This window comes from Microcaecilia unicolor, chromosome 5, assembly GCF_901765095.1.
Source record: "Microcaecilia unicolor chromosome 5, aMicUni1.1, whole genome shotgun sequence".
In the NCBI taxonomy this organism is placed as follows: Eukaryota; Metazoa; Chordata; class Amphibia; order Gymnophiona; family Siphonopidae; genus Microcaecilia; species Microcaecilia unicolor.
Window position 1 is genome coordinate 145,736,578 of NC_044035.1, and position 25,876 is coordinate 145,762,453.

The 25,876-nt window shown below is 42.9% G+C and overlaps 1 protein-coding gene across 1 annotated transcript in view; it reads right to left on the reverse strand.

The window, feature by feature from the left end:
• SEC24C (SEC24 homolog C, COPII coat complex component) overlaps positions 1–25,876 on the reverse strand; it is a 192,754-nt gene that overhangs the window by 126,880 nt on the left and 39,998 nt on the right. The window contains exons 4-6 of the mRNA XM_030203398.1: positions 21,153–21,340; positions 16,825–17,310; positions 8,189–8,346 (exon numbers count right to left, since the gene is read on the reverse strand). Of these exons, the coding sequence (XP_030059258.1) occupies positions 8,189–8,346; positions 16,825–17,310; positions 21,153–21,340 (832 nt within the window). The remainder of the gene's footprint in view (positions 1–8,188; positions 8,347–16,824; positions 17,311–21,152; positions 21,341–25,876) is intronic.

Consider the following 25,876-nt stretch of genomic DNA (forward strand, 5'->3'; position numbering starts at 1 on the left):
AAAAAAAAAAAAAAGACATATGTGGTTAGCACCTAATGTCGAAAACATTAAGTGCTTTAAATATCAACCTGTACATTTTTTTCAGTTCAGGTTCAACTGGAAATAGTTCTAGTTCCAGCCAATAAAAGTTCAGTAGGTGGATTGGCATAAAAAGCAGCCAGTTTAGTTCCATTTTCCAATAATTAATATAAAAATCATTTGACTAGTAAGGCAAAGCAAGTTAATAATAAGTCTGTTAGAAAATGTCAACTGAAAAGGTGAAATTTTGGCTTACCTGCTAATTTCCTTTCCTCAAGTTCTGCTAGACCAATCCAGACAAACGGGTCATGCTTCATAACCAGCAGATGGAGGCAAAAAAAACCACGGACTTTCAGTGACCACTAACAGCTGAAGGATTGATGGAACATACCAGTATACCGTTGCCAAAGCTGAGGCTGAAACCACTAGCAATAATCTAATAATATAGCAGAATTAGAAAAAGTTCAAAAGAAGAGCAACCAAAATAATAAAGGGGATGGAACTCCTCTCGTATCAAGAAAGGCTAAAGAGGTTAGGGCTGCTCAGCTTGGAAAAGAGATGGATGGGAGAAGATATGATTTAGGTCTACAAAATCCTGAGTAGTGTAGACTAAGTAGATCAATTTTTTTTACTCGTTCCAAAAGTACAAAGACTAGGACAACACTCAAGGAAATTACAAGGAAATACTTTTAAAACAAATAGGAGGAAATATTTTTTCACTCAACAAATAGTTAAACTCTGGAACTCTTTGCCAGAGGATGTGGTAACAGCAGTTAGCGTATCTGGGTTTAAAAAATGTTTGGAAAAATTCCTGGAGAAAAAGTCCATAGTCTGCTATTGAGACAGACATGGGAAGCAATTGCTTGTCCTGGGATTTAGGAGTGTTGCCACAATTTGGGTTTCTACCAGGCACTTGTGACCAGGCTTGGCCACTGTTTGGAAAACAGGATACTGGACTAGACGGACCACTGGTCTGACCCAGTATGGCTACTCTTATGTTATGTTCTAAGAACAAAAACAAATCCTCACATACAATAGGGCCTTAGACTTCAACCTCTGCTAGCAAAGCATAGAAAGTACCCTCTGAAATCCTGGAAGGCAAGGAATAACCTGCAGGTCCTGAACTGGTCTAGCAGGACTAAAGAAAAGGAAATTAGCAGGTAATACCAAATTTCACTTATACTGCCTATCTCTAGCCAGGGCCATATCCTGCTGAGGCCCAAAAGACCAAAAACAGTGCTACATCCTCTAGTCCCATATGGCAGAGAACAACGCTTCCTCTTATGTGGGTTAAACTGTGCTTCCTCTTTCCTGGTCCCTGTGGCTGAATACAGCACCAATTCTTCACAGCCTAAGCAGCTGAAGTAGCATGGCCAATTGGCACTAACTCTATGGTTGTCCTGGCAAATCAAAGGCCAGAAATGTCCATTTTTGATGGTGTGCAAGCCTAGACACATCAAAGGTGGATATTTTGGGCCTTTGATAAAGATGTTACCAGACACAGAATTACAGCATTGGAAGGCCAAAGACAATGCAATTTTTCCCAAAGCAAGCAGGTCAGCAAAAAAACAACCTAGTGGGCGAGTCTCCAAACCTCTGCTGGTTTCAGCTTAAAAATCTACTGCAGAAGTTGGCGATTGCCACAGCTTCTGAAGGTGGACTTCTGTCTTAACCTTTAACTGGGAGTATCTCCACAAAGAGTCTTGAAGCTACAGTCTTGAGGAATGGTCTTTTTCTTAAAATAATCTAACATGCAAAACAACTTGATTCTTAACACTGCATTAACCTTTTAAGAATTACAAAATCTGAGGCCCCACTGCTTCCTATGCAGCCTTTCCTTAGCCCCTCCCAATTTTCTCTTCTCCCAGACAGTATCGCCCCTAAGAAGATGTATAGGCACTGCTCTATGGAACTCAGCAGAACTGCTCCCCTAAACTTAATAACTGATTGCAATTATTGTTAATAAAGGTGGTACAATCAAATGCTTCCTATAATTTGTTATCAATCTTTTACATCACTGCTTACTATGTTTCAACAGGGTGGCAGGGGTGTGGTTGAGAGAATGTGTTGGTTGGGAGCATATCAGCCAGTGCACCTCTCACTGTACAAGTATAGGCACTCTCTTCCTCTCACCCCAAATGCATTCCTTTATCTCATTGTACCCACATCTTCAGCATCCCACCCATCTTCAACTGTTTTCTCTTCATCCCTCTCGCACCCACCCTCTCTTCTCTCCACCTTTACATTCATACATCCCTCTCCATCCCGTTACACCAGCATTTCCCAAACTGTGTGCTGCGGCACCCTGGTGCACCACAGTGAAGTCTCTGGTGTGCTGCGGCAAATCCCAACCTCTCTCCCGCTGGAAACACTACTGTAGGCAGCAGCAGCAGCAAAAAAACAAAACAAAACAAAAAAGCAAGTCTGCAGCAGTCTTCAAACATGTGCTGTCAGTTCTGCAGGTCCTCTGCCCCCAGAAGTGGAAGTTGTCGTCAGCGGGGGCAGAAAAAGTTTGGGAACTACTGTCTTTCACTCTTCCTCCACACTCACAATCTCTTATTCTACTGTAATTCTCCTCTTCGCCACCTGGGTTTGGAATCCAGTGGCAACAGACACACATCTCTGCCATAGCTACAACTCCCTTTCTCCCCCTGTCACCAGGGGTTGGCTCCCAAGCAATAGCCACAGCTGCTTCTCCCTCTCGTCTGCAGTGAAAGGTTGGGTCCCCGACAGCATATTAAAAATGGTACCACCACTGACTGGGAGAAAAAAATAGTGGTGGTTGTTTATGTTAATTTACCAGTAAATTGTGATTAAGATTTGTTTTGTAGATTACCTTTACAGAGCATCACTTCTACCATTTTTGATATATGGAAAAATAAAGCAAATCTTCTTTTTGTTACTTCTTGTGTTATCTGGGTATTACATATAGAGGTGCTATCGGTGGTCTCCCAGAGGCACTTTACAGATAAGATCTGCTGAAAATCATTCCAGCCTGCCTCAGCACTATACAGATAACAATGGAAAAGAGGGAAACGAAAGGAGATGAGATTTGATATACCGCCTTTCTGTGGTTACAATTACAATCAAATTGGTTTACATATTATACACAGGGTACTTATTTTGTATCTGGGGCAATGGAGAGTTAAGTACCTTGCCCAGAGTCACAAGGAGCTGCATTGGGAATTGAACCCGGCTCCTCTGGTTCTTAATGGTGGCTCATGAGCAGAGTGCCAAGTTATCCAGAGAGCAGCAACATTCATTCCGTTATCATGACAACTATCCTGACAAAATTACGACAAATTTCCTTTCTATTCTTTTTATAATAATGTGTACTTGAAAACTACCCAGATGATGCAGTATATCAATTAATAAACAAACTTGAAAACTTGGTTGATAAATAAAATACCTTCTTGATATTAAAAAGGTACACAGATTTATTCCACATGTTTGAGGTCCTGGGGAAGTCCTTCTAGTTGTAGGCTTCCCTTTTGGCTTTGTCACAGCTCCCTGGACCTTCTCCAAAGTTATAGTTTATTTGAATTTGCTATACTGCAGTGTACAGACTAAACAAAGGAAAGAAAAGAATGCCAATTTAAAAACAGGATAGCACAATCACACAAGTTTAAAGTCACAAGCCAGGGTAGTACAGGACATGCAGCTTCTATCAGTCAATACAGAGTAATATCCTCTCAAATCCACCATACCAATCAAAGGAAAATAAGGAAACAGCTCTGACACATTATTAGCCAGGTGACTCTCCGAATGTCTTTAAAGCAGTTTTAAACTTCATAAAGGATAATTCAGAATGGATAGAAAGAGGAAGCTCGTTCCATTAGGCAGGTCCAGTGCTGGTCTAGGGAACACAATGATATTGTTGGTAATGAAAGATGACCAAATCAGAAACTGGTTGAAAGAGTGAACCTCAGAATCAAAAGGTGGTTGTCTTTTCGAGGAAGACTGCTTTAACAAAGACTGCTTTCTACCATGTAGGTTCCTGAAAGTTATGCTCCTCTTTATACCAGTTTTACAGCATAAGGAGAACACACCTAGGAGCTCCAACACACTATCCTTCTCTCCACCAGGAAGCAATTGTGTTTAAGACTTTTTTTTTTATTCAACTCTGACAAATGGTAAACCAAACATCAATAGTGCGGTCACTACATATACTAGCAAGATACAAACTCCTCAGGTGCAAACCACTTACTAATTATAAAACCCTCAGTCCTGGCTACCCTAAAATCAGAATCTGGAAACTCAGACCGAGGAAATCCCACTTCCAGCTACCAGCTGTCTCGAGAAGCCTTTTTTTTTTTTTTTTGGGGGGGGGGGGGGGGGGGGGTCAAATCAACTCAAGAATATAAGACCCCCTTGCTTTCTGGCATGGTCCCTGTGACAGCTACTCAGAGATCAAGCCTTAAAAACTGAGGGTTAACAGCTCCTCTCTGACAACCTCCCCAATGAAGCACTATCCCGTACTGAAAAGACAATCAGGCATATTTTCAAAGCACTTAGCCTTCCAAAGTTCCATAGGTTTCTATGGAACTTTGGAAGGCTAAGTGCTTTGAAAATATGCCTCAATATCTTCTCCTCTACCAAACCAGCCATCTCCATTCTGTTTTACCAGACAGTGGAATGCACTAGTGCCCTAAAAATTGACCAGGTGAACAGTGGTTGCTTCCTTGTAGCAGGAAACTGATCAAGACTAGGAAGGTAGGGCTCAACAGGAGCCAAAGGGTGCTATGAAGCAGGGCACCCAGAAAATGCTTTCTTTTATTTTCTTTTTTTTACTCCAGTAGTTTCTTATACATCTCAAACCAACACCAACCATGAAGGCCCTCTGGAAGATTTCACTTGAGTAGAGATACAGCATCAACAATGCAGGGAGTTTTAACCATTGCTGCCCTGACAGAAAAAGGGGTGGGGAGAGGACCAATGTGTGAGGGTGACTGTACAGCTATTAATTCAGTACATAACTGAATCTGCATTGGTTCTGCTATGACTGAAGGGGACATATAAAGCTTTCACAACCTGTTTGATTCATTCATATATTTTGTTTGCAAAGCAGCCTTAAAGCAACTGCTATTTCCCCCCAATACAGGAGGACTGCTAGGCCTGCGAAGGGTCTGCGCCAGAGCCTGCTACCATGAATGTGAGAATTTCAAAGACAGCTCACATTTCTTGCAGCTGTGCCTTACAAGATGACACAATGTTAACCCTGTCTCTCTGCATCTGCTGGATCCAGTAAGAGGCCTCAAATTGCTGACCTGACTGGTGCTGCCAATTAGAAACTAAATGGGGGGGTGGCACTTCTAAAGAACACAAGGGAGACCAGATGATCCTTAGACTTAGTATTTAATGAAATACACCTAAAGACTCAACAAGGCACCATGTTTCAGCATTAGGGCACCTGTCTCAGGAGTCTGATGATATGATGTATAACTATACTGGCAAGTTCTGTAGGCAGAAAATGACCGAATTGAGTAAGAGCCATGATTTGATATTCTAATAGCTTTTGCGACTCTATTACTCATCAGGTTACTCAATTAGGTCACTTTCTGCCTACAGAGCTTCAGCCAGTATAGTTACACACCATATCATCAGACTCCTGAGGCAAGAACTCTAGAACCAAAACACGGTGCCATGTCGAGTCTTTAGGTGTATTTCAATAAATATTGAGTTTAAGGATCATCTGGTCTCCCTTGTGTTCTTTGGAAGTGCCACCCCTTCAACCTTACCCTTCGGTTTCTTCTGCAACGTCTTTAGGGATCAGTGTTCCTTCACTTTATGTGGTTGTTTTCCCTGCCATTTTTCTCCACCCATGGGGGCTCAAGGAGACACAGGCCTCATGAGCTTCTCAGCTTTCCTAGCTCCAAGCCCCAAAGAGTATTACCACCGCTGACAGCACTATCCCCACTCAACCCTGGCCACTTCCAACTGCTGTACCGACCTCACCACAGCTGTTGGAACAAGAGCGCTCTGGATGTAGTTCCTACTTTCTTCCCTCCCTCTCTGAATAGCCTTGGCAGTCCACCAGAATCCCTTAGACTGCCCTAGTCATTGATGTGAACTCTCCCCTAAAGAGCAATTCTCACTGCCAGCGACATTGCCTCTCCTCTTTTTCTTTATTCTCCCTTCCCCCACAAAGTAAGAGGTGTGGGGGGGGGGGGGGGGGGGACTATAGAGAGCTCTTACCTACTGATCCCAACAGGGGCCAAAGGACCCCACAACCTTCTCTCCCTCTTTCTCTTTCCTTTAAAAAAATAAAGTTCTATATATATGGCTCTTAGTCCAGCAACTGGGAACATCCATTCCAGGCTAACATACAGGGTGGGTATCTCACTTTTGGCAGGGACCCCATGTGGTCCTGCCATACCTACGGGCCAAGGTCATCAACAGCTTTAAAAGACAGAAGCATCCATGGTGGAAAGAGGGGAAGGAGAGGGGGACGAACCCTTACCAGTCAGGAACACCACGTGTGGGCACCTAAATAACAGTTGAGGGTGCTGAGGGCCTGGGGGTCTTTGTCCTCCATCAGGAAAAAGACAGATTCCTGGAAGCCAATAGCCAATCACAGGGCCACAGCCTGTGGACTGAGCCCTTGGGAGTCAGGTCTGCTCTAAAGAAGCCTGCAGCACCAGTCCAAGCTGCACCATTTTCTGACTGCAGAAAAATACTTGGGAGTTCTTAGCTGCACCATTCCTTGTACATGCAATATCATTCTCTGCCTCCATCTGCCGGTTAGGATACACAACCCACTTGCCTGGACTGGTTTAGCATCTGCCGGTTAGGATGCACAACCCACTTGCCTGGACTGGTTTAGCATAAGGAGAACTTCACTAATGGGGCCTTGTACTAAGCTACAGTAAGTGGTAGCACACGCTTACTGCAGCTTAAAAAGGCCTACCGCGGGACGTGCTCAAGCGTCATGCAGTAATTTTTAGATCTGCACTTGCAAACCACATGCTAAAAAGTATTTTTTAGCAGAGTGGGCGTTTCTGAAATAATCAGCACATCTACATTTCTGTTTGTTAACTGATTAGAGCAGGATTAGCACACTAGTAAATAGGTGTTGGTAAGTGCTCACGCACTAATATTTTTAATGGCTGTGCACTAATGGCAAAATTAACATATTAGCTGGCAAAACACGTGTCGGTATGCTGCCCCACGTCTCAGCTTGACACGAATCTATACAAGCTAAGTAAAAGTAGTTTATTTCATTTTCTCATGGATAATTGTGTTTAAAGATTTTGTTATTAAAAAAAAGTAGGAAAAAAACCTATAAGAAAACATGAATACTTGAATATATAAATATTTGAGACCTATGACGAAAAGGGTTAGAACCCCATCACCATAGAAAAATAATGTTATGGTGATTTATAAGTGACTTTGGGTCTACCTCTGATGGTCTGAAGAAAAACAAAATACAGTAACCATTTGCTAAGATGTGTACTTTAAAATTATTTCTTGTAATTTGTATGAAAATGAAAATAAAGTTAACACATGGCCATTGATGCAAAAAATACAAAATCTGCCATTTTATGACTGAGGTAAAAATGGTCTTAGTGCGCAGGAAAGACCCATGTAAGGGAGCACACTAAGACCACTTTATATTGCAGCTTATTAAAAGGACCCCTAAGTTCTTTCTTTTATTGGCTCAATAATAAAGTTAAAAAAATATTTTTTTTGAATGCAGCACATGAAAACTGTATCACTAATGTATGAACTTCACAGTGCTGTGCATTGACCAATGAGTATGGATGCAGAAAAGCCAAGGGCTATTGCTATTTCAGAAAAAACATCAAACAGTGAAGCAGATACATAAAATCACGTGAAACACCACTATATAATAGCATTAATATACTGTATAATACTGCTAGAATAGGTATTCACTAAATTTTATACAGAAGAATCAAGAAAAGCAACTTCCATAAGGATCTTATTTAATGGATACATATAATCTATTGAGGCAGAAAAAAACCCTATACAAACATTAAAATTAAATAAAGAATTTTTGGTATCAATGTTGTAAGTAATCCTTCTGAAATGTTTGTCCGTTGAACTATAACATTAATGAAAGCTAAAAATTACTATTGATTATCAGTCTGTTTCTTTCAAAACTCTCAAGTTAGAATGAGCAAGCCCTGATCTGGGTCAGGCAACTACTTACAGGGCTTGGGATGGAATCGGGATCGAGCCGTTTCTGCATAGGCGGAGGAGGAGCTGGTGGCAGTTGACTAGTAGAGCTAGGCTGACTTCCATAATTAGGGGTTCCAGGGTATGGACTTGCATAGCCTGGTTGTGGAGCCCTGAACTGTCCAAAGGATCCTATAAAACATACACAATCATGAAACAATTTAAAGTGGCACAAAATAAATAATTAGGTTCCTAGCTCAGGGCCCCTCTCAATCATGCCTCTACATTTATAAAATTGTTTTACCTATAAACAAGCTTCCCAGCAATAAAAGACTTCATTTGAGAAGATCAGTATCTTTGTAGATTGTAAAAGTGTAGGATTTTAATACTTACTCTGATTTTATATAAAGGAGCGTATGCTAGCAGGCAATACTGCTGTCCTAAAACAAATCCTCAAACTATCTTATCAGCACTGTGCACACCTTAAGATCCTATTCCAGTGATCCTCCTACATTATACAGGATTATCATGGAAGACAAAAAGCTAAGTCTCTACCACCCCCCTTCTTCCTACCAGTGTTCTCATTTAAATAAAGGTTGACAGAAAACAAAAGGTAATAAGTTTAATTGCACATTTTAGAATTCTGCTGCCATCAATGCATTTTCTTTAATTTCTGTCTGTCATAAAAATGTACTTTATAAAGTGCACTTTTGATACAGACTTGTTCCACTACATAAAGGATATGCACACATTCATAAATATAAAACACATAGTTAAACTGAAGGCCTAACATATAATATATGCAGCCAAAGCAGCAAACAAAAACAAAGAATAAGAACCTCATACTTCCTCATTCAACCTCCCCAAGCTGACCTCAAATTTCCCCTTTGCCTTTCAATCCCACCATAGATCTCTGAGTTTGTGGCTTGGTCTGTTCTACCCCACCAGAAATTATTTTAGGGCCCTAACAGTTGTGGTCCTACAAACACTACAGATTCTGCAATATAGTGAAGGTACTTACCTGTAGCAGGTGTTCTCTGAGGAAAGAAGGCTTTATATTCTCACAAGCATGCAACACTGACCCGCGTTACCAAGCCTGGAACTTATAACAAGTATGTGCTTTGTGGAGCGTAAGACAAGATCCACCGTGAATGCGTGAGTACCTTCCTGCCAGCCGTGAGAACGCAGCCTCCTCAGTTTAATACTACAGCAAAAATAAAGTAAAAATAGTAGAGGACACAACTCCAAGGGGAGGTGGGAGGGATTGTGAGAATATAAAACCTGTTGTCCTCAGAGAACATCTGCTACAGGTTAAGTACCTTTGCTTTCTCCAAGGACAAGCAGGCTTATTTATTCTCACAAGTGGGGAATCCCTAGCATCCAGGCTCACCAAAACAGCAATCATTGATCAATTGGGCCTCGCAACGGCAAGGACATAACTCAAATTAACCTGAAACTACATACAATCTGAATGAGAGTGCAGACTGAACAGAATACAAAGGGCATAGGAGAATGGAAATGGATTCAAGACCCCAAACAGATTCTGCAACACTGTCTGCCCGAACCAAATGTCACGTCGGGTATCCAGCTCAAGGCAGTAATGAGATGTGAATGTGTGGACTGAAGACCACGTCGCAGTCTTGCAAATTTCTTAAATGAAGGCTGACCACAAGTGGGCTACTGATGCAGCCATGACTGACATTGTGAGCATTGACATGACCATCTAGTATCAGAGATGATGCATTTCCTGATGGTGACCCCTATCCTGTTGGGATCAAAAGAAACAAAAAGCTGGGTGGACTGTCTGTGGAGCCTGGTCTGCTCCATGCAGTAGGCCAATGCTCTCTTGCAATCCAAGGTGCACAAGCTGCTTTCACCAGGATGGGCATGAGGTTGGGAAAAGAATGTTGGCAAGACAATCGACTGGTTCAGATGGAATTCAGACACCACTTTTGGCAGGAAATTAGGGTGCATGTGGAGGACTACTCTGTTGGAACTTAGTATAAATTGCATCCACCACCAAGGCCTGAAGCTCACTGACTCTACGAGCTAAAGTAACAGCCACCAAGAAAACAACCTTCCAGGTCAAGTACTTCAGAAGGCAGGAAATCAGTGGCTCAAAAGGAGCTTTCATGAGCTGGGTGAGAATGATGTTGAGGCTCTAAGATGCTGGTGGAGGTTTGACAGTGGACTTTGACAAAAGCAAACCTCTCATGAAGCAAACTACAGGCTGTCCAGAAATGGGCTTACTTTCTGCACGATAATAAGCACTAATTGCACTAAGGAGAACCCTTACAGAGTTGGTCTTGAGACCAGACTCTGATAGGTGTAGAAGGTATTCAAGCAGGGTCTATGTAGGGCAAGCAAGAGGATCTAGGGCCTTGCTCTCACAGCAGATGGCAAACCTCTTCCATTTGAAAGAATAGCACCTCTTAGTGGAGTCTTTTCTAGAAGCCAGCAAGACCTAGGGTGACACATTCCGAAAGACCCAGGGAAGTGAATTCTAGGCTCTCAATATCCAAGAATGAGAGCCAGAGACCTGAGGTTGGGATGAAGAAACCCCTCGTTCTGCCTGACAAGGGTCGGAAAACACCCAATCTCCACGGTTCTTTGGAGGATAACTCCAGAAGAAGATGAAGCCATATCTGCCATGGCCAGTACGGCGTGATCAGAATCATGGTTCTGCAATGTTGCTTGAGTTTCAAAAAAGTTTTCTCCACTAGCGGTATGGGAGGATATGCATACAGAAGACCTGTCCCCCAATTGAGGAGGAAGGCATCTGATGCTATGCTAGTCTGTTGTGGGCCTGAAACCTGGAACAGAACTGAGGGAACTTGTGATTGATCTGAGTGGCAAAAAGATCCACTGAGGGGATGCCCCACGCTTGGAAGGTCTTGCGAGATATGTCCATATTGACAGACCACTCGTGTGGTTGCATTATCCTGGTCAGTCTGTCGGCCAGGGTATTGTTTTTGCCTGCCAGATAAGCGGCTCGAAGGAACATGCCATGTTGGTGAGCCCAATACCACATCCAGATGGCCTTCTGATACAGAGGGTATGATCCGGTGCCCCCCTGCTTGGTGTAATACATTGCAACCTGATTGTCTGTTTGGATGAGTACAATTTGATGAGTCAGCCGATCTCTGAAAGCCTTTAGCGCGTTCCAGATCGCCTGAAGCTCCAGGAGACTGATCTGACAATTCGTTTCCTGGGTGGACCAAAGACCTTGGGTGTGAAGCCCATCTACATGAGCCACCCATCCCAGCAGAGATGAATCTGCCATCAGCACTTTTTGTGCCTGAGGAATTTGTAATGGAAGTTCCAGAGTCAAATTGGATTGAATGGTCCACCACTGAAGGGAGCTTACAAGCTCTGGGGACACCTGGATGACATCTTCCAGGCTCCCCGTGGATTGGTACCACTGAGAAGCCAGGGTCAATTGAACTGATCTCATGTGAAGACGTGTTATGAGTGTAACAAACTGTGGAAGCCATGTGGCCCAACAATCTCAACATCTGCTGAGATGTGACCTGCCGAGAGGCTTGAACCTTGGAAGCAGTGCAACAAGAGTGTCTGCTCTCATGTCCGGAAGGTAGGCTTGAACCTTCTGTGTATTGTCTAAACTCAATATGAAGTGGTGGTAGAAGTAGCTGTGGAAACACTATCTAATAATTCACAACTCTCCCTGCACTGTAAAAAGGAAATTAACCTGTCCAATCCGAAATGTTCAACTAATTTGGTATCAGTTGTGATTAACAGAGAGGAAAAAGCCTCAAGCCTTCTGTGTATTGAGCAGGGCTCTTATAAACTCCAATCGCTGGTCAGGGTGAAGATGGTTTAAAATGAATCCCAGTAGCTCAAGCACCCGAACAGTCATTCGTATGAACTCCTGAGCACCAGACAAAGTGATGCTCTTTACCAGCCAATTGTCAAGATATGGGCTAGTGGTTGGGAGGTGGGGATAGTGCTGGGCAGACTTATACGATCTGTGCCCTGAAAAAGACAGGTACAAATCAAGGTAAGGTATACACAAAAAATGACACATGTGAGTTTATCTTGTTGGGCAGACTGGGTGGACCGTGCAGGTCTTTTTCTGCCGTCATCTACTATGTTACATGGACTCCCAGTCTGCATAGCAACGCTGCAACTACCGCTAGACATTTGGTATTCCCAGCTGGAAATATCGGGATTCGAGTACATGCATCAAGTCCAGAGAGCATAGCCAATCGTTTTCTTGAATCATTGGGAGAAGGGCACCCAGGGAAACCATCCTGAACTTTTATCGGACTAGGAATTTGTGCAGGGCCCTTAGATATAGGATGGGATGCATCCCCGTTTCCTTTTGCACAAGGAAGAACCTAGAATAGAATCCCCGCCCTTCCTCCCCTGGTGGGCCTTCAGAAGAGCTGTCCTCTGCAAGTACTTGCCTGTGCTGAGAGCTGAAGGAATGAGCTCTCGGTAGGCAATTTGGAGGTTTGAGTGCGTATCTGAGACAGACTATTTGAAGAATCCACCAGTTGGAGGTTATAAAGGACCATCTTTGGTGAAAAATCTTCAGCCTCCCCCCGACCGGCAAATCATATGGAACAGACATTTTTAATGCTGCTATGCTATGCTGGAGCCAGTCAAAGCGTCGTCCCTTGCTTTGCCTGGGGAGAAGTAGAGGCTTTTGGAGCATGCTGTTGACATGAACAAGCACACTGGGGTTGAGCTTGAACAGGCTGGCAAGCTGAAGGGTTGTACCTATGCCTCTGGTAGTAACAGGCACTCCTCCTTGTTTTGCCAAAAGTCCTCCTAGCTGAAGAGGTAGATGCAGAAGGCGCTCGGCAGGAGACATAAAAGATGGTATCAGTATGTTTTTTGATTTGGTTAGTAACCTCCTCAACTTTCTCTCCAAAAAAGGATTCCCCCGGCATGGTACATCCACCAACCTCTGTGAACAGAATGCTCCAAATAAGAAACACACAGCCTTAGAGTCTGTGCATTGCTAAACTCTGAGCACAGATCCTGGATGACACATCAGAAGTGTCATAAGTGCCCCAGGCCAAGAACTTTTGACACATCTTATGCCACTTGATGAACTGGCAAAGTGAATTGGCCTGCTCCGGAGGGAGTGTCTCAGCCATGCTTGACAACGTGCGTAATGAGTTTCACAAGTGGATGCTCATGAAAAGCTGGTATGACTGGATTTGGGAGATGAGAATTGAAGCCTGGTACATCTTCCTCCCAAAAGAATCCAGGGTTCTAGCTTCTCTACCGGGGGCGCCAAGGTATAGTCCCTAGAACTCTTGGCTCTTTTGAGAGTGGATTCCACCACCATGGAATTGTGAGGCAACTGAGGCTTATCAAAAGCAGGTACACTGTGGATCAGATACTGGGTGTCGATCTTCTTGGGCATAACAGGGATCGACAGAGGGGACTCCCAGTTCCTAACAAGGACTTCCTGGAGTACCCCGTGGAGATGGACAGTCACAGTCTCCCTAGGAGGAGAGGACTTTGAGCATCTTGGCCCCGGGCTCATCCTCCACTTCCAAAAGAAAGGAAGTAGCATCAGCCATTTCCTTAACAAAATAACAGAATGAAATTCGGCTCTCTGGAGACGTTCTCCTTTTAGGTAGAGGGGAGGGTTCAGAGGGAATTCCATAGGACTCATCCAAGGAAAAGTATCTTGGATTTTTTTTTTTGTTACATTTGTACCCCACTCTTTCCCACTCATGGCAGGCTCAATGCGGCTTACATGGGGACAATGGAGGGTTAAGTGACTTGCCCAGAGTCACAAGGAGCTGCCTGTGCCTGAAGTGGGAATTGAACTCAGTTCCTCAGTTCCCCAGAACCAAAGTCCACCACCCTAACCACTAGGCCACTCCTCCATTCCTCCTCCTCTGAATCCCATGAGCACTCCTCTTCGGTGTCAAACAATACCTCCTGATGGGAGTGCCAAGACCAAACCTGTCTCAATGTGGAGGAACCATGCCCTCGAGAACAGCGTCAAGAAGTCGGTTCCTGCCTCGACTCCAGTAAAGCTTCCTCCACCGACGTCGAGGGAATACCGGCTTGGGTAGCAGTTGACAGCGGAGCTACATGCAGAATTGGTGTTGGAGGCCGCACCGCAGGCTGAGGGCCAAGCAGGGCCACAACGGGAGGCAGGGTAGGTGCAAACACCCCTGATGCCGATGCACACTGTGGCCATCCAGCAGCTCAGGGAGCAAGGCCTGGATTCGCTTATCAAGCGCTGACTCCGGGAAAAGGCTGGAGTGCTGGTTCAGGCGCAGGTCACAGAGCTGCTGGGGTCGATGCATCAGCACCTCCTGTATGGAGGGGGAGCATTCCTCCTGGGGTCGACAATTCCCGGGTACCGAATCCTTCGATGCCCTAGAGCTCCCAGCACCATGCGTCGAGATCGATCGATGACTATGCTTCTTGACCTTCATCCAAAGCGTGTCACCGAAGCTCCTCGGTGCTGATGACAACGACATGGAACCCACATGTCACCTCGAGGTAGGGTCAGACGATGAACGGTCACGGGGGCCCTGCATAGCAAGAGACCCACTCGATGCTTCACTGCTCCCAGTGTCTAAGGGTCTAGCAGCAGCCATGCTTACAGACACTCCCGGGGTCGATGCATCAGCAGCTCCTGTATGGAGGGGGAGCATTCCTCCCGGGGGTCGACGATTCCTGGGTACCGAATCATTCGATGCCCTAGAGCTCCCAGCACCATGCGTCGAGGGCGTCGAGGTCGCTTGATGACTATGCTTCTTGACCTTCATCCAAAGCGTGTCACCGAAGCTCCTCGGTGCTGACGAGGACGATGTGGAATCCACATTTCACCTCGAGGTAGGGTCAGACGATCGGCAAAAAAATGAAGGGACAATTCCCGGCCAAAGTCACGGCCTTAAAGCCGCCAAAGAATGAAAAAGAAAGGAAACGTAAACCGGGGAAAATAACTAAAAACATACAGGAAAAGACAAAAAAAGAGGGGCTCCACAACTGGGAACATAATACAAAGATAAAAATATCACCGAAAGGTACAAAAAAAGGCTCTTTAGGACCAAATGATGTGGAGACAGCAAAGGAAAAAAAAAACCCGCCCTCTCCTCACCGCAATAGAAAAAGAACTGAGATCGCATTTTTGCGGTGGGCAGGAAGGCACTCGCGCATGTGTGATGGAGCGTCTCTCACACTCCACAAAACTCTTATACCTGTTATAAGTTCCAGACTGGGCGATGCAGGTCTCTGTCACCCACTTGTGAGAATGAATAAGCCTGCTGTCCTCGGAGAATAGGTACTACCATAAGTTATGCAAAATTGCAATTTATGGTCCTTTGAGTTATATACATACATAACCTTTGCTACAGGAATAGCCTGTACAACCCTTGCATCACAAATGACACACATACAGAGGAATCCCGACTACATTCTGAAGAACGTTAGCTCTAACAACTTAAAAAACGCTTAACCAGGACTACTACTCTGTCCCATACAGACATGTTGAGGGCATGTATCTCTTTCAAACATCTTGGTTGATATGGGGAGTTAATTTCTCTTCTTATGACTGCCATGGAAAAATGAACATGAGGGTTTCTCTGCTCCACTCCTAGGCATAGTCACAATGAAAAACATCTTATATTGCACATACTGGCAGAAGATAGCAGCCTAGCCGAGGGCCTACCCTCAATTAGACCTGCAAAGCTTCCTTTCCTTCTGTACATAAGAAAACACACTGCAACCAGATACCTTATTCTGTATAACAGAAACCTGACTCACTAGACTAACACACCCAGATTGGAACACAATAGATGGTCAGGTAATGCCAAGTTCAACAAGGGGAAAAGTCATAGCTGCAGGATTCTTTAAAATTAATTTCCAGGATAGTCAAAAGCAATGCTGCTTTCTGGCATGAGAAGAACATGAATTTGACTCAGTTTGGGAGGCGATATAAAACTGCAGTAGTTGCAAATGAAGACTCATGGTACCACAGGTCAAAAAGAGGCTGGCTGCAACTGAGTTGGAAGGCCAAAAAAAGAGCTGGTAATAAGCAGCTGCACTCTGTCATAATAAGAGAGACCATAAGACGTCAGATGTAGGGAACTATTCAAAATGTAAAAACTTTGAAAAGGTTGCTTCCACTTTTATACTTTGAAAATAATATTTTTTTAAATTTACAAATTTTTAAAATCATACATGAAAAACCAATCTGAATAAAGCAGCATAGGTTATGAATAAATACACATTCAAATAAGCAGATAAAAAAAGAGGATCTTAATCCCAAAAAGTAAACTAATCAGATGCATTAGTGCAGCAGCTTTAACTCACCAGCTCCACAAGCAAACACCAACAATAGCACAGGTTTCATATGTAGTAGTCTCCTCTTACATGGCTACTACATAGGGGTAGGATTTATCTAAAGTTCCTTTTTCCCTACTAACACACTTTATATAAATTATGCATAAATGGTTTTTAAAATACAACTCTAATAAAGCTGTTTCTAAATATCAGTTACAGTCTTCTCCTGGTTCTCTACTGCACATCATTTTAATTCTTGCCATCGCTTTGCTCTGAACACTAGTAATGCTAAATGGACTGTACAACTCATTTTTAAAACTCAGCGGAGAGTACGGATCTTTAATTCAAACTAAAATAAATAAAAAAAGGACTCATAAAAAAGCTCACCATTCTGCTGAAGGGGTTGTCCAGGCTGGCCCAGCTGTGTGGGAAGTGGTGGACCTTGGAGGCCTGACATTGAAGGGCCAGGAGGAAACCCTGCCATAGTTGGCAGAGCAGGTGATGGAGACACATGATTAGGTTGGGATGCTAAGGGTCCAGAAAGGGCCTGCCCAGGCAATGGTGGCCCCTGCATTGTGGTTGATTGAGGAGCTCCAGAAGGAGGAAGGGGAAAACCAGTTGGTGGATATCCCCCTGAAGTTGCAGGTGCAGAAAAAGTGGAGGCCTGTGGAGTAGGAAGGCGCTGAGCAGGTGGTGGACCAGATAAATTAGGCTGAGTTCTGCTGAGATTCTGTGGCATGCTAGTAGCAGCTAACCCCTGGTGTAGGTTAGCTGAAGGGGGGCCCTGGCTTGACGAGTAAGGTGTGCCTGGAGCCGAGCCTGTGGTACTACTATACATGCCTGAAGCTGGAGGCAAGGATGTGGTAGAACCTGCTGAAGAAAAAAAAATACTTGTATTAAAAGTGAACCTTTTAAAAGCAAAAAGTAAATACAAATTTAAAAATAAAAAAAATAAAACACTAATGAAAAAAATTTGCTTTTTAAGCACAGAGCATTTATAGCAGATCATTATAGTTTCAAATGGCAGGACTAGTGCAGCAATTTCTTACACATTCTTAGAGAATGCAGTAGGATTTAACCCTATATGCACACATGGGGAAGCATGTCATCCTTTACAAGGGCTCCTCTTACTAAGGTATGCTAATGGACTTAGTGCAGGATAACTGCTAAGAAGCCCACAGGAATAAAATTAACTTTTTTTTTTTTTTTTAATATTTTTATTGAGGTGCAGGACATTCACAATACAGTGCTTCATATAGACATATGTACCATATCAGAAACTGACAAACATATGCACAATAATAACAACGTACAGCGTCTCCCAAAAGCAGGAACTGCTAACCATTCACAACCGGCTTCTGAAGTCTAACTCCGGCTTCTGGTAAAAACAGAACAATAAACCTACAGCATAACCAATGCCCACTTCACCTGATTTTTTGTTTAAACCACTAGCCATTCGCTACCACCCCCCCTACCCCTCCCGTCCTTCCTCCCCCCTCCCACCCACTCCTGGAGCAGATTAAGATCCAGATCCTGCATGCAATGTTTCATAAAGCTTCCACAGTAAACTGTACTCCCGGCCACTCTTTTGCTTTGAAGATTGCATTCTCCAACGGGCCATTTGCACCATCTTTACCTTCCAATGATGTACACTAGGTGGCTTTTCTTCCACCCAGTGCACTAGTATAACTTTCCTATCCAACATTAATGCCACACATACAAAATGCACCTGGGATGGGAATACGCCTTGCGCCCTCAAATTTGTTTCATCTCCCAAAAGCAGCACCTTGTAAGACCATTCAACTGGGACTCCTAAGATTTGTTCTAACACCCCCAGCACCCCCAGTCAGTACGCACGAAGCTTCACGCACTCCAGAAAAGTATGAACTAGAGTGCCCACTCTTTGTTTGCACTGTACACACTGACTGTCCTCCCAGAGCCCCATGTTCTGCCCCTTTTCCCTCGTTATAAACGCACCATGCAACAATTTAAACAGCATTTCTTGTAAATTAGCACTAGGAGTTACCTTAAATGCTCCCGTAAAATAAGCTGAGAGCATTTTCACATTGACCTCTTCTCCCAATTGCTCCCCCCACCATTTAGCTAATCCCTCCAAAAAGGGCGCCTCACTCTGCTCCCTCCTCAATGCATACCAAACCGCCAGCTTGTTTGCCTCCTGTGGAACCTGACAGAAAATTTTATCCAGCTGAGAAAAATTCGGCCCACAGACGCTCTGGGGGGGGTCAATGCTGCACAATAATGCCTCCACTGCAAAAAGGGCAAGAAGTCCGCATGCACCAGATTCCAGGTCTCCTGCGCCTGCTCAAAAGAGGGAAAGAACCCCCCCCCCCCCAGATCCCAAAACTGTCCTACATAGCGACACGCTTTTCGCGCCCACGCTTTAAAGCGCGACACTCCCTGTCCTGCTGGAAAATGAAGGTTATCTACCACCGCAAGAAAAGGGGAAGGGCCCACCGCACCCCCCCCCCACTCCTCCTCTCCACCACTTCCAGGCCCTCCTCAAATATTTGGAGGTGTACCTTCATCGAGACTTAAAAGTAGTATACCGCCGCAACATACAGGATAAAATGAATAGTATTAAAGAGTTGTGTCACAGGTGGCGAGAGCTACCACTCTTGTTGCTGGGTAGGGTGGCGCTGGTTAAAATGGTGATGTTACCAAAGCTTCTTTATCCCCTACAGATGCTGCCTATTTGGATCACACAGCGAGATGAATTATATTATAAAGGCTTCATTGTCACGTTTATTTGGGCAGGACGTAGGGCTAGGATTGGATTTGCGAAGCTTGCGCAGACTAGAGCTAGGGGAGGATTAAATTTGCCGGATATTAGATTGTATAATGTGGCTTCCTTGCTCAGATGGATTCACGAGAAAATGAACTTCTTAGCACATGTTAAATGCATTAGTGCACCTTAGTAAAAAGGAGCCCTAAGTCATTTAGGTTGACTGGTTCCTAAATGTCATTTAGAAGGAATTCTAGTTACTCTCATGCGAAATTGCCTCCAAATACCTGTGTATTACACCTTACTATTTAGTAGTATTTCTTCTATCAGACTATTTTAACACTATAGGGTTTCTTCTTTAGACTATACTCAACTATATTAAACAGTTTTAAACATACTCCAATGAGGTTGCCGGATCAGCAATATATCAAAACCAGAAGCTTCTACCTGGAAACCTCCCTAAGGAATTATAAATTAAATACCAGCAGGGTATTAAAATGGTTTTGCAAGTACCATGGAATCCTACCGACAGAGCAACCTTATCTTTTTTTTTTTTGCAAGTCTCTTTTAGGTTTAATGAGGATCTTAAAAAGCTGACTAAAGTAATTTTGTTATGAACATAAAATTTATGGGTTGTAAAATATCAACTCCATATGTCCATCATATAGTTTCAACAGATTATTTGATGTATGTATATCAAAGATTCTGCTGCATGACATATTCCGACAGTGTCACTATGCTCATATTAGCCCTTTCCTCAAGTCACTTCAATGGCTTCCTAGCAATTTCCGCATACAGTTCAAATTCCTCTTATCAATTTACAAGTGCATTCACTCTACAGTTCTTCAGTACCTCTCCACTCTTATCTCTCCTCAGACTCCTCCCCGGTAACTCCGTTCATTGGGTCAATCTCTCTCATCTGTACCCTTCTCTTCCACCGCCAACTACAGACTCCGTTCTTTTTATCTTGCTGAACTATATGCCTGGAATAGACTTCCTGAGCCAGTATGTCAAGCTCCATCTCTAGCCATCTTCAAAATTAGGCTAAAAGCCCGCCTTTTTGATGCTGCTTTTAACTCCTAACCCCTATTCCCCCTATTTACTGTACCCATGTCTGTTTTATCATTCCCATCTTAGTAATTAATTTATCCCTTATTTGTTCTAGTTGTCTGTCCTGATTAGATTGTAAGCTCTTTCGAGCAGGGACTGTCTCTCCATGTTCAAGTGTACAGCACTGTGTACATCTAGTAGTACTAGCAGAGTTAATTCTAGAACTAATGACCTTAATATTAAGAATTAAACTATGACAATTTTGGGGCTGTATTACAGCTCATTTTGAAATAAATTTTATTAGTGAGGGTAGGTATTATTTAACAGTTTAGTATTTAGAATACATCTAAAATTGTATGACCCGTATGACCCTATGAATATTTAATGATTAATTCATTTATCTATCTATAGCTAGTTATCAAATGGCATGAAGAATATGTAATTAGCTTTGGTACTTCATCAAGTGGTCAAGAACAGTTTGATGGATGATAAACATGCAATGCAGGATTTCAATGACCTTAAGTATGCTTGTAGTGATGGTCCCAGTACAAAACACATGTTGGGATTTTACTTGCTTTCCATCTTGAGCAGTATCAGGCAGAATATTAGCACAAAACATTTTTATATTGGAAGGTGTGCTATCCTGTGTATTTTTATCTTGGATAGGCTTCTTCCTTCTTAGTTTTAATTTTTCTATTGCTTAGACATTACTTGTAAGCCACGTTGAACCTTGATGGCTAATGTGGGATAGAACTGTCAATTAATGTAATGTAGACTTTCACATTTGCATAGCAATACAACCTGTAACAAATACTAGTGCAGAATGGCATCTTCAGAACAGATTACCCAATAGTTAAACTTCTCTCCACTTCTACACCACATGTGGCAGGTCTACAACATATATTTGTCAGTGAGAACTTACCATAACCCATGCCAGCTGGAGAAGCAGTAGATGTTGCCACGCTGCCGATCTGCATTCCTGCCATTTGACTGGTCAGTTGCTGCTGTGGAGTGTTAGTTGGTGGGAGACCATATTGGTGAAAAGAAGCTAGCTGATTAGCTCCTGGGGGTGCTATTCCTGGCTGCACAAAAGGCTGGGAAACTGGAGGCCTGTTAAGGAAAAGGGAAGAACATTACTGTGTTGCTTTGCTGAGAGATCAAAATAAGCTTTCTATTTAAAACAGGAAGGAGAAGGAGCTGCAAAGAAAAGAACTGCACACACGTGCTGCTAGCCTACAGACGTCCTTATCTGCTGCCAGCTGCACTGATTTCTGTGGCACAGGTCTGAGTGCAATCATTTCTCTTAGAAACAGAGCCAAAGGAGAGGAGCTTGGAGGCATAAGGCTATCCAGTCCTATGCTGAGTAAGAAATATTACCACGCTCAGAGCTGACTTGAGACAGACACTACTGATACCATGTAGTAAGAAAAGGTGAAAGGAAGCAGTGTAAGAGAACCCAGGAGAGGTGGCAAGCTCAAAGAGTGGTGTAATTGGACATCAATTTATAATTTAGTGATAAGATGAATGATCACAAAAGACAAAGGAAAGATCAAATTCAAATAACTGGTCAGAATTTATAGAAGGAATTATGAGGACAATTTTCTACAACTTTCTAAGTCATTTCCATGGGAGACACACCATTCTGCCCTTGGAAATGGGCTACTTGAAAGCTGCCCACCGCCCTCTAAACGTAAAAATACATTGTGTTAAGGTTGAAATAATATTTCAAAAGAACTTCAAAGAGGCACTTGATCTGGCTTCTGGATTGTTTCTATCACCTTAAGCATGAATATATTTCCTGGACAATACATATTAATTTAATTAACTATGCTGAGCTGATCTGTATTGTGTTTGATTTTATTATGAATGTAAACAGTCTAGTACTGTGGATAGTGCAATATAGAAACAGTGAAATAAATAAATTATGCAATGTTTTCCTGCCCCATGACAGGTATTAGCTTCAAAGTTGTTGTTTTTTTTTTCTTTTCGTACTTTATTGGTTCCATTTTTATGTATCATCCCATTGCAACAAAACAAAAACTTTTCAGTACCGTTTAGAATATCAATGATATGCTTTGATGTCCCCATGCATACCTCCTACCCACCCTGTCAGACTGTCATAGTAATGCTTGAATGTTTTCACTTATACACACTGTCAGCTAGCATATTTGCTTATTTCCGATTTGACGAAGAAGGGCAACCTTCAAAAGCTAATCAAGAAATGTATTAAGTTATGTCCAATAAAAAAAGGTATCATCTTATTTTCTTTTCCATGTTTTATTTTGTTTGATTTCTATTGATAACCTTAAGAGTAGTCTAACACGGCTACCACACTCCAGTATCGTACAGAATGTTATTCTGCCCTCCCCCCAGTCCTTCAATACCCAAAATATAAAGGTCTAAAACGAGTGAGAATCCATTGCAAAATATCTCACGTGGGTTCTACAACCACATTACGTCTTTGTGCACCCCAATCATCAAATGGCTCTCATGCCATTTCTTTTTTTAAAGGATTCCAGTTTGTCATGATTGTGCAACTGCCCTATTTGTTATGCCAGTATTTGATCAAGACAGACTACAATCTGCATGGAGTGGCAGGTGTGGCTCTGGCTACCTTACTGGCAGACTAGATGGATCATGCAGGTCTTTACCTGCTGTCATATACTATGTTGCTATGATGGATAGCAGCCAGTTTGAACACAAAATAAAGTGTTCAAAGATTTGATACAAATTGAACTCCACTGGCACCTTGGGCAATCCCCAGAACCTGGCCAGTTCACAGCATGCACCTGCTATGTCTGTCACCAAGAGCCTGGACAATACCCAATCTACTGTGTCTAGTGACTGCTGCAACAGAAAGAACTCAGGTAAAAACAGGAGATGCGCAGGTATTATTAATGAAAAAAACAAACACCCATTAGACATTAACCAGAAGGGCTGAATATGAGGGCAACTCTAACCAAATATGAAATACATTCCCTGTTGACTACAGCCACACCAACAAAAATTAATCACAGATGGGAAAAACCTATGTATTTACTGCAGGGTCAGATACCAGTGGTATAGGAGCTTGAGCCCATTTTCCAATATACTAGCTGAAAATGGAGCCCTTGATATTTTGATAGATACCTGCCCATGACTTTGCCTCCAAAATCTCCTCCTTGGTCCTCCACCCATGCCAAGACATACTTTGGCTTGGTTTTGCCTCCAGATCCAAAATCTCAAACAATTTATATAGCAGCCTCCATGACCTGCCCTGCTCCTCAAAGAGATTCAAATGCATAACATCACTTAGTAGATTTGCCCAATCAGATATGCCTAAAAGTGCATGCCTATCATAGAGTAGAGGAAAAAACGACCAGGCAAAATTTGTTTTTTCTGCAAATAAGTCTACATGTCCTTAACCTTCATTAACTGTCCTACTAATCACAAGCCATGATCTTCCCCATCCTTTAATCCCCACCACATCCACTTTAGTAACCAAGGTAAGCAAATGCTCAAAGTCGTCTCTTTCATTATCCTCTCACAGAAATAGATTTCTGAATCCTTCCCTAGATTTTATACATCAAGACTGCACACAGAGTCATCTCTCCCCTCCTATTCACTTCTACCTCCACAGCAAAAAATACTCTTCCTTTCTCAGTTTTACTTGCTCAGATCAGGACCAAATGCTTAAGGGGGCACCACTTCCATTCAACTAAAGCACTAAAATGAGCAGCTCTATATCATCTTTGGAAATAAGGACACTCAGTCCCCCTTCGTTTTGAGAACATTAAAGACCACCTCAATTATCTTAGGGGGTCTCTTTCTCCATATACAGACAAAATCTTTCTGACTAAATGCTTTGAGTTTCCCTTCCAGTACAGCTACTGGACAAGTCTAACACAGATAAAAGACCTAAGCAAAATCATCACCTTCTCCTGAAATCTGACTTCCCTACGAGTGGCTCAACATTCCACTAGCTCCTTTCCTAGCTTTTTAAATAAAAGGGGATAACTAAGCTGACAGAGATCCTCCAACTTTGAAGTAATCCTAACCCCCAGATATTTCACTGCTTGTTTCACCTCTCGATGGGGGAGGACATGGTATTTTGCCCATACTCAAAGAACACACTGTAACACTCAACTTAGACTGTGCAAAATTAATTTTAAAACCAGAAAGTTTCCCACAGTGCTCTAAGTCTTAGACAATGGCTGACAGAGAGCTTTGCGGCTGTATTATCATTAATAATATATCTTGAGGGTTTCAAGACTTTCTTTTTTTGCAAAGTTTTTAATTCTTAGACAGTGATAAGCAAGGCTGTGGCCACAAACCCCTGGAATGAACAACATAGTATCATTTCTGATTTTCTTCTACCCGATCATTGCAACTGTTTTCACTTTCTTACCTATTTTAATTAATAATAAAATTTGTAACCCACATTATCATAAAATTCTAAGCATCTCTATTTATAAAAGGCACCACCAACGTTCTAAATGAAGCCTCCAGCCGGAAGTGTGAAGGGAGAGAGATATCCGGTTTCCCCATGAGTGTCTGCCCCGCCCTCGCTCTCTCTGTAACACAAACAGTGAAGGAAAACACAGCAAAGCACGAAATCAAATCGCCCTCTCTGTAACAGTGAAGGACTCAGAGGGGGGAGGGGAGAGAGGGCAGAAGCCCTCACTATCTCTGTAACAGAAACACAGCATAGCAGGAAACTTAACACTGAAGGACTCGACTCCGAGGGGGGAGGGGACAGAGAGCAGAGGGGAAGGGAGAGAGGGCAGGGACACACACACTCCCACATGCACACAGAAGAAAACCTTGCTAGCCCCCCCCTTTTCATTTGCATCAGAAACGGGGCTTTTTTACTAGTATATAATAAAATAACACATTACAAATACAATAAAACCTCTCATCAAGACAGTCAGCAATGTAAACCGCTTGGTTAATGTTACTGATGGGCAACAGAGAATTTTTAAATTCTTCCTTCCCAACCACAGCCTCTCATCTCCCTTTGCCGTATTTTTGCTGACAGCAATTCCACAATCAGGAAAAAAAAAATAGCAGCGAGAGGGGACAGCCCTGCCACATTCTCTGACCAAACAAAAGGCCTGAGTATCCTCCATTAAGCCCAACCCTTGCCTACGGGTCTCTATCCACTTTAAGAAGTTAGAGCCAACACTCACTTCACTTATGCAAGGGTCCTCCCTCAGGAAGTCCCAATCGACTATCGAATAAGAAAAGGTGCTATTTAACATAGTTATAAATTATCTGTAAATCAGATCAACGAGCAAGGTGATTAAATTTGCAGATGACACAAAACTATTTTTTTTTTATTTCCAGGTACACCTCCAGGACTATCTACATCTTAGGGTGTCTTGGTTCGTCATGCCATGTCTGCTGCTAGGGTTACTTTAGCAGCTCATTGGAAGTCTACTCATGTTCCTTCCTTGATTTCTTGGCTGAATAAGATGTGGTATGTTTGTGACATGGAGAGGTTGTGGGCAATTAGGCATCATTCTTTAACAAAGTGGGAGGATATTTGGGTACCTTTCATAACTCACTGCTCGTGTTGAGGGTTGTTTTTTTTTTTTTTTTTAATTAATGGGGGGGGGGGGGGGGTTGGGTAAGGGATTATTTTTGAAAACATAAAAAGACAAAATT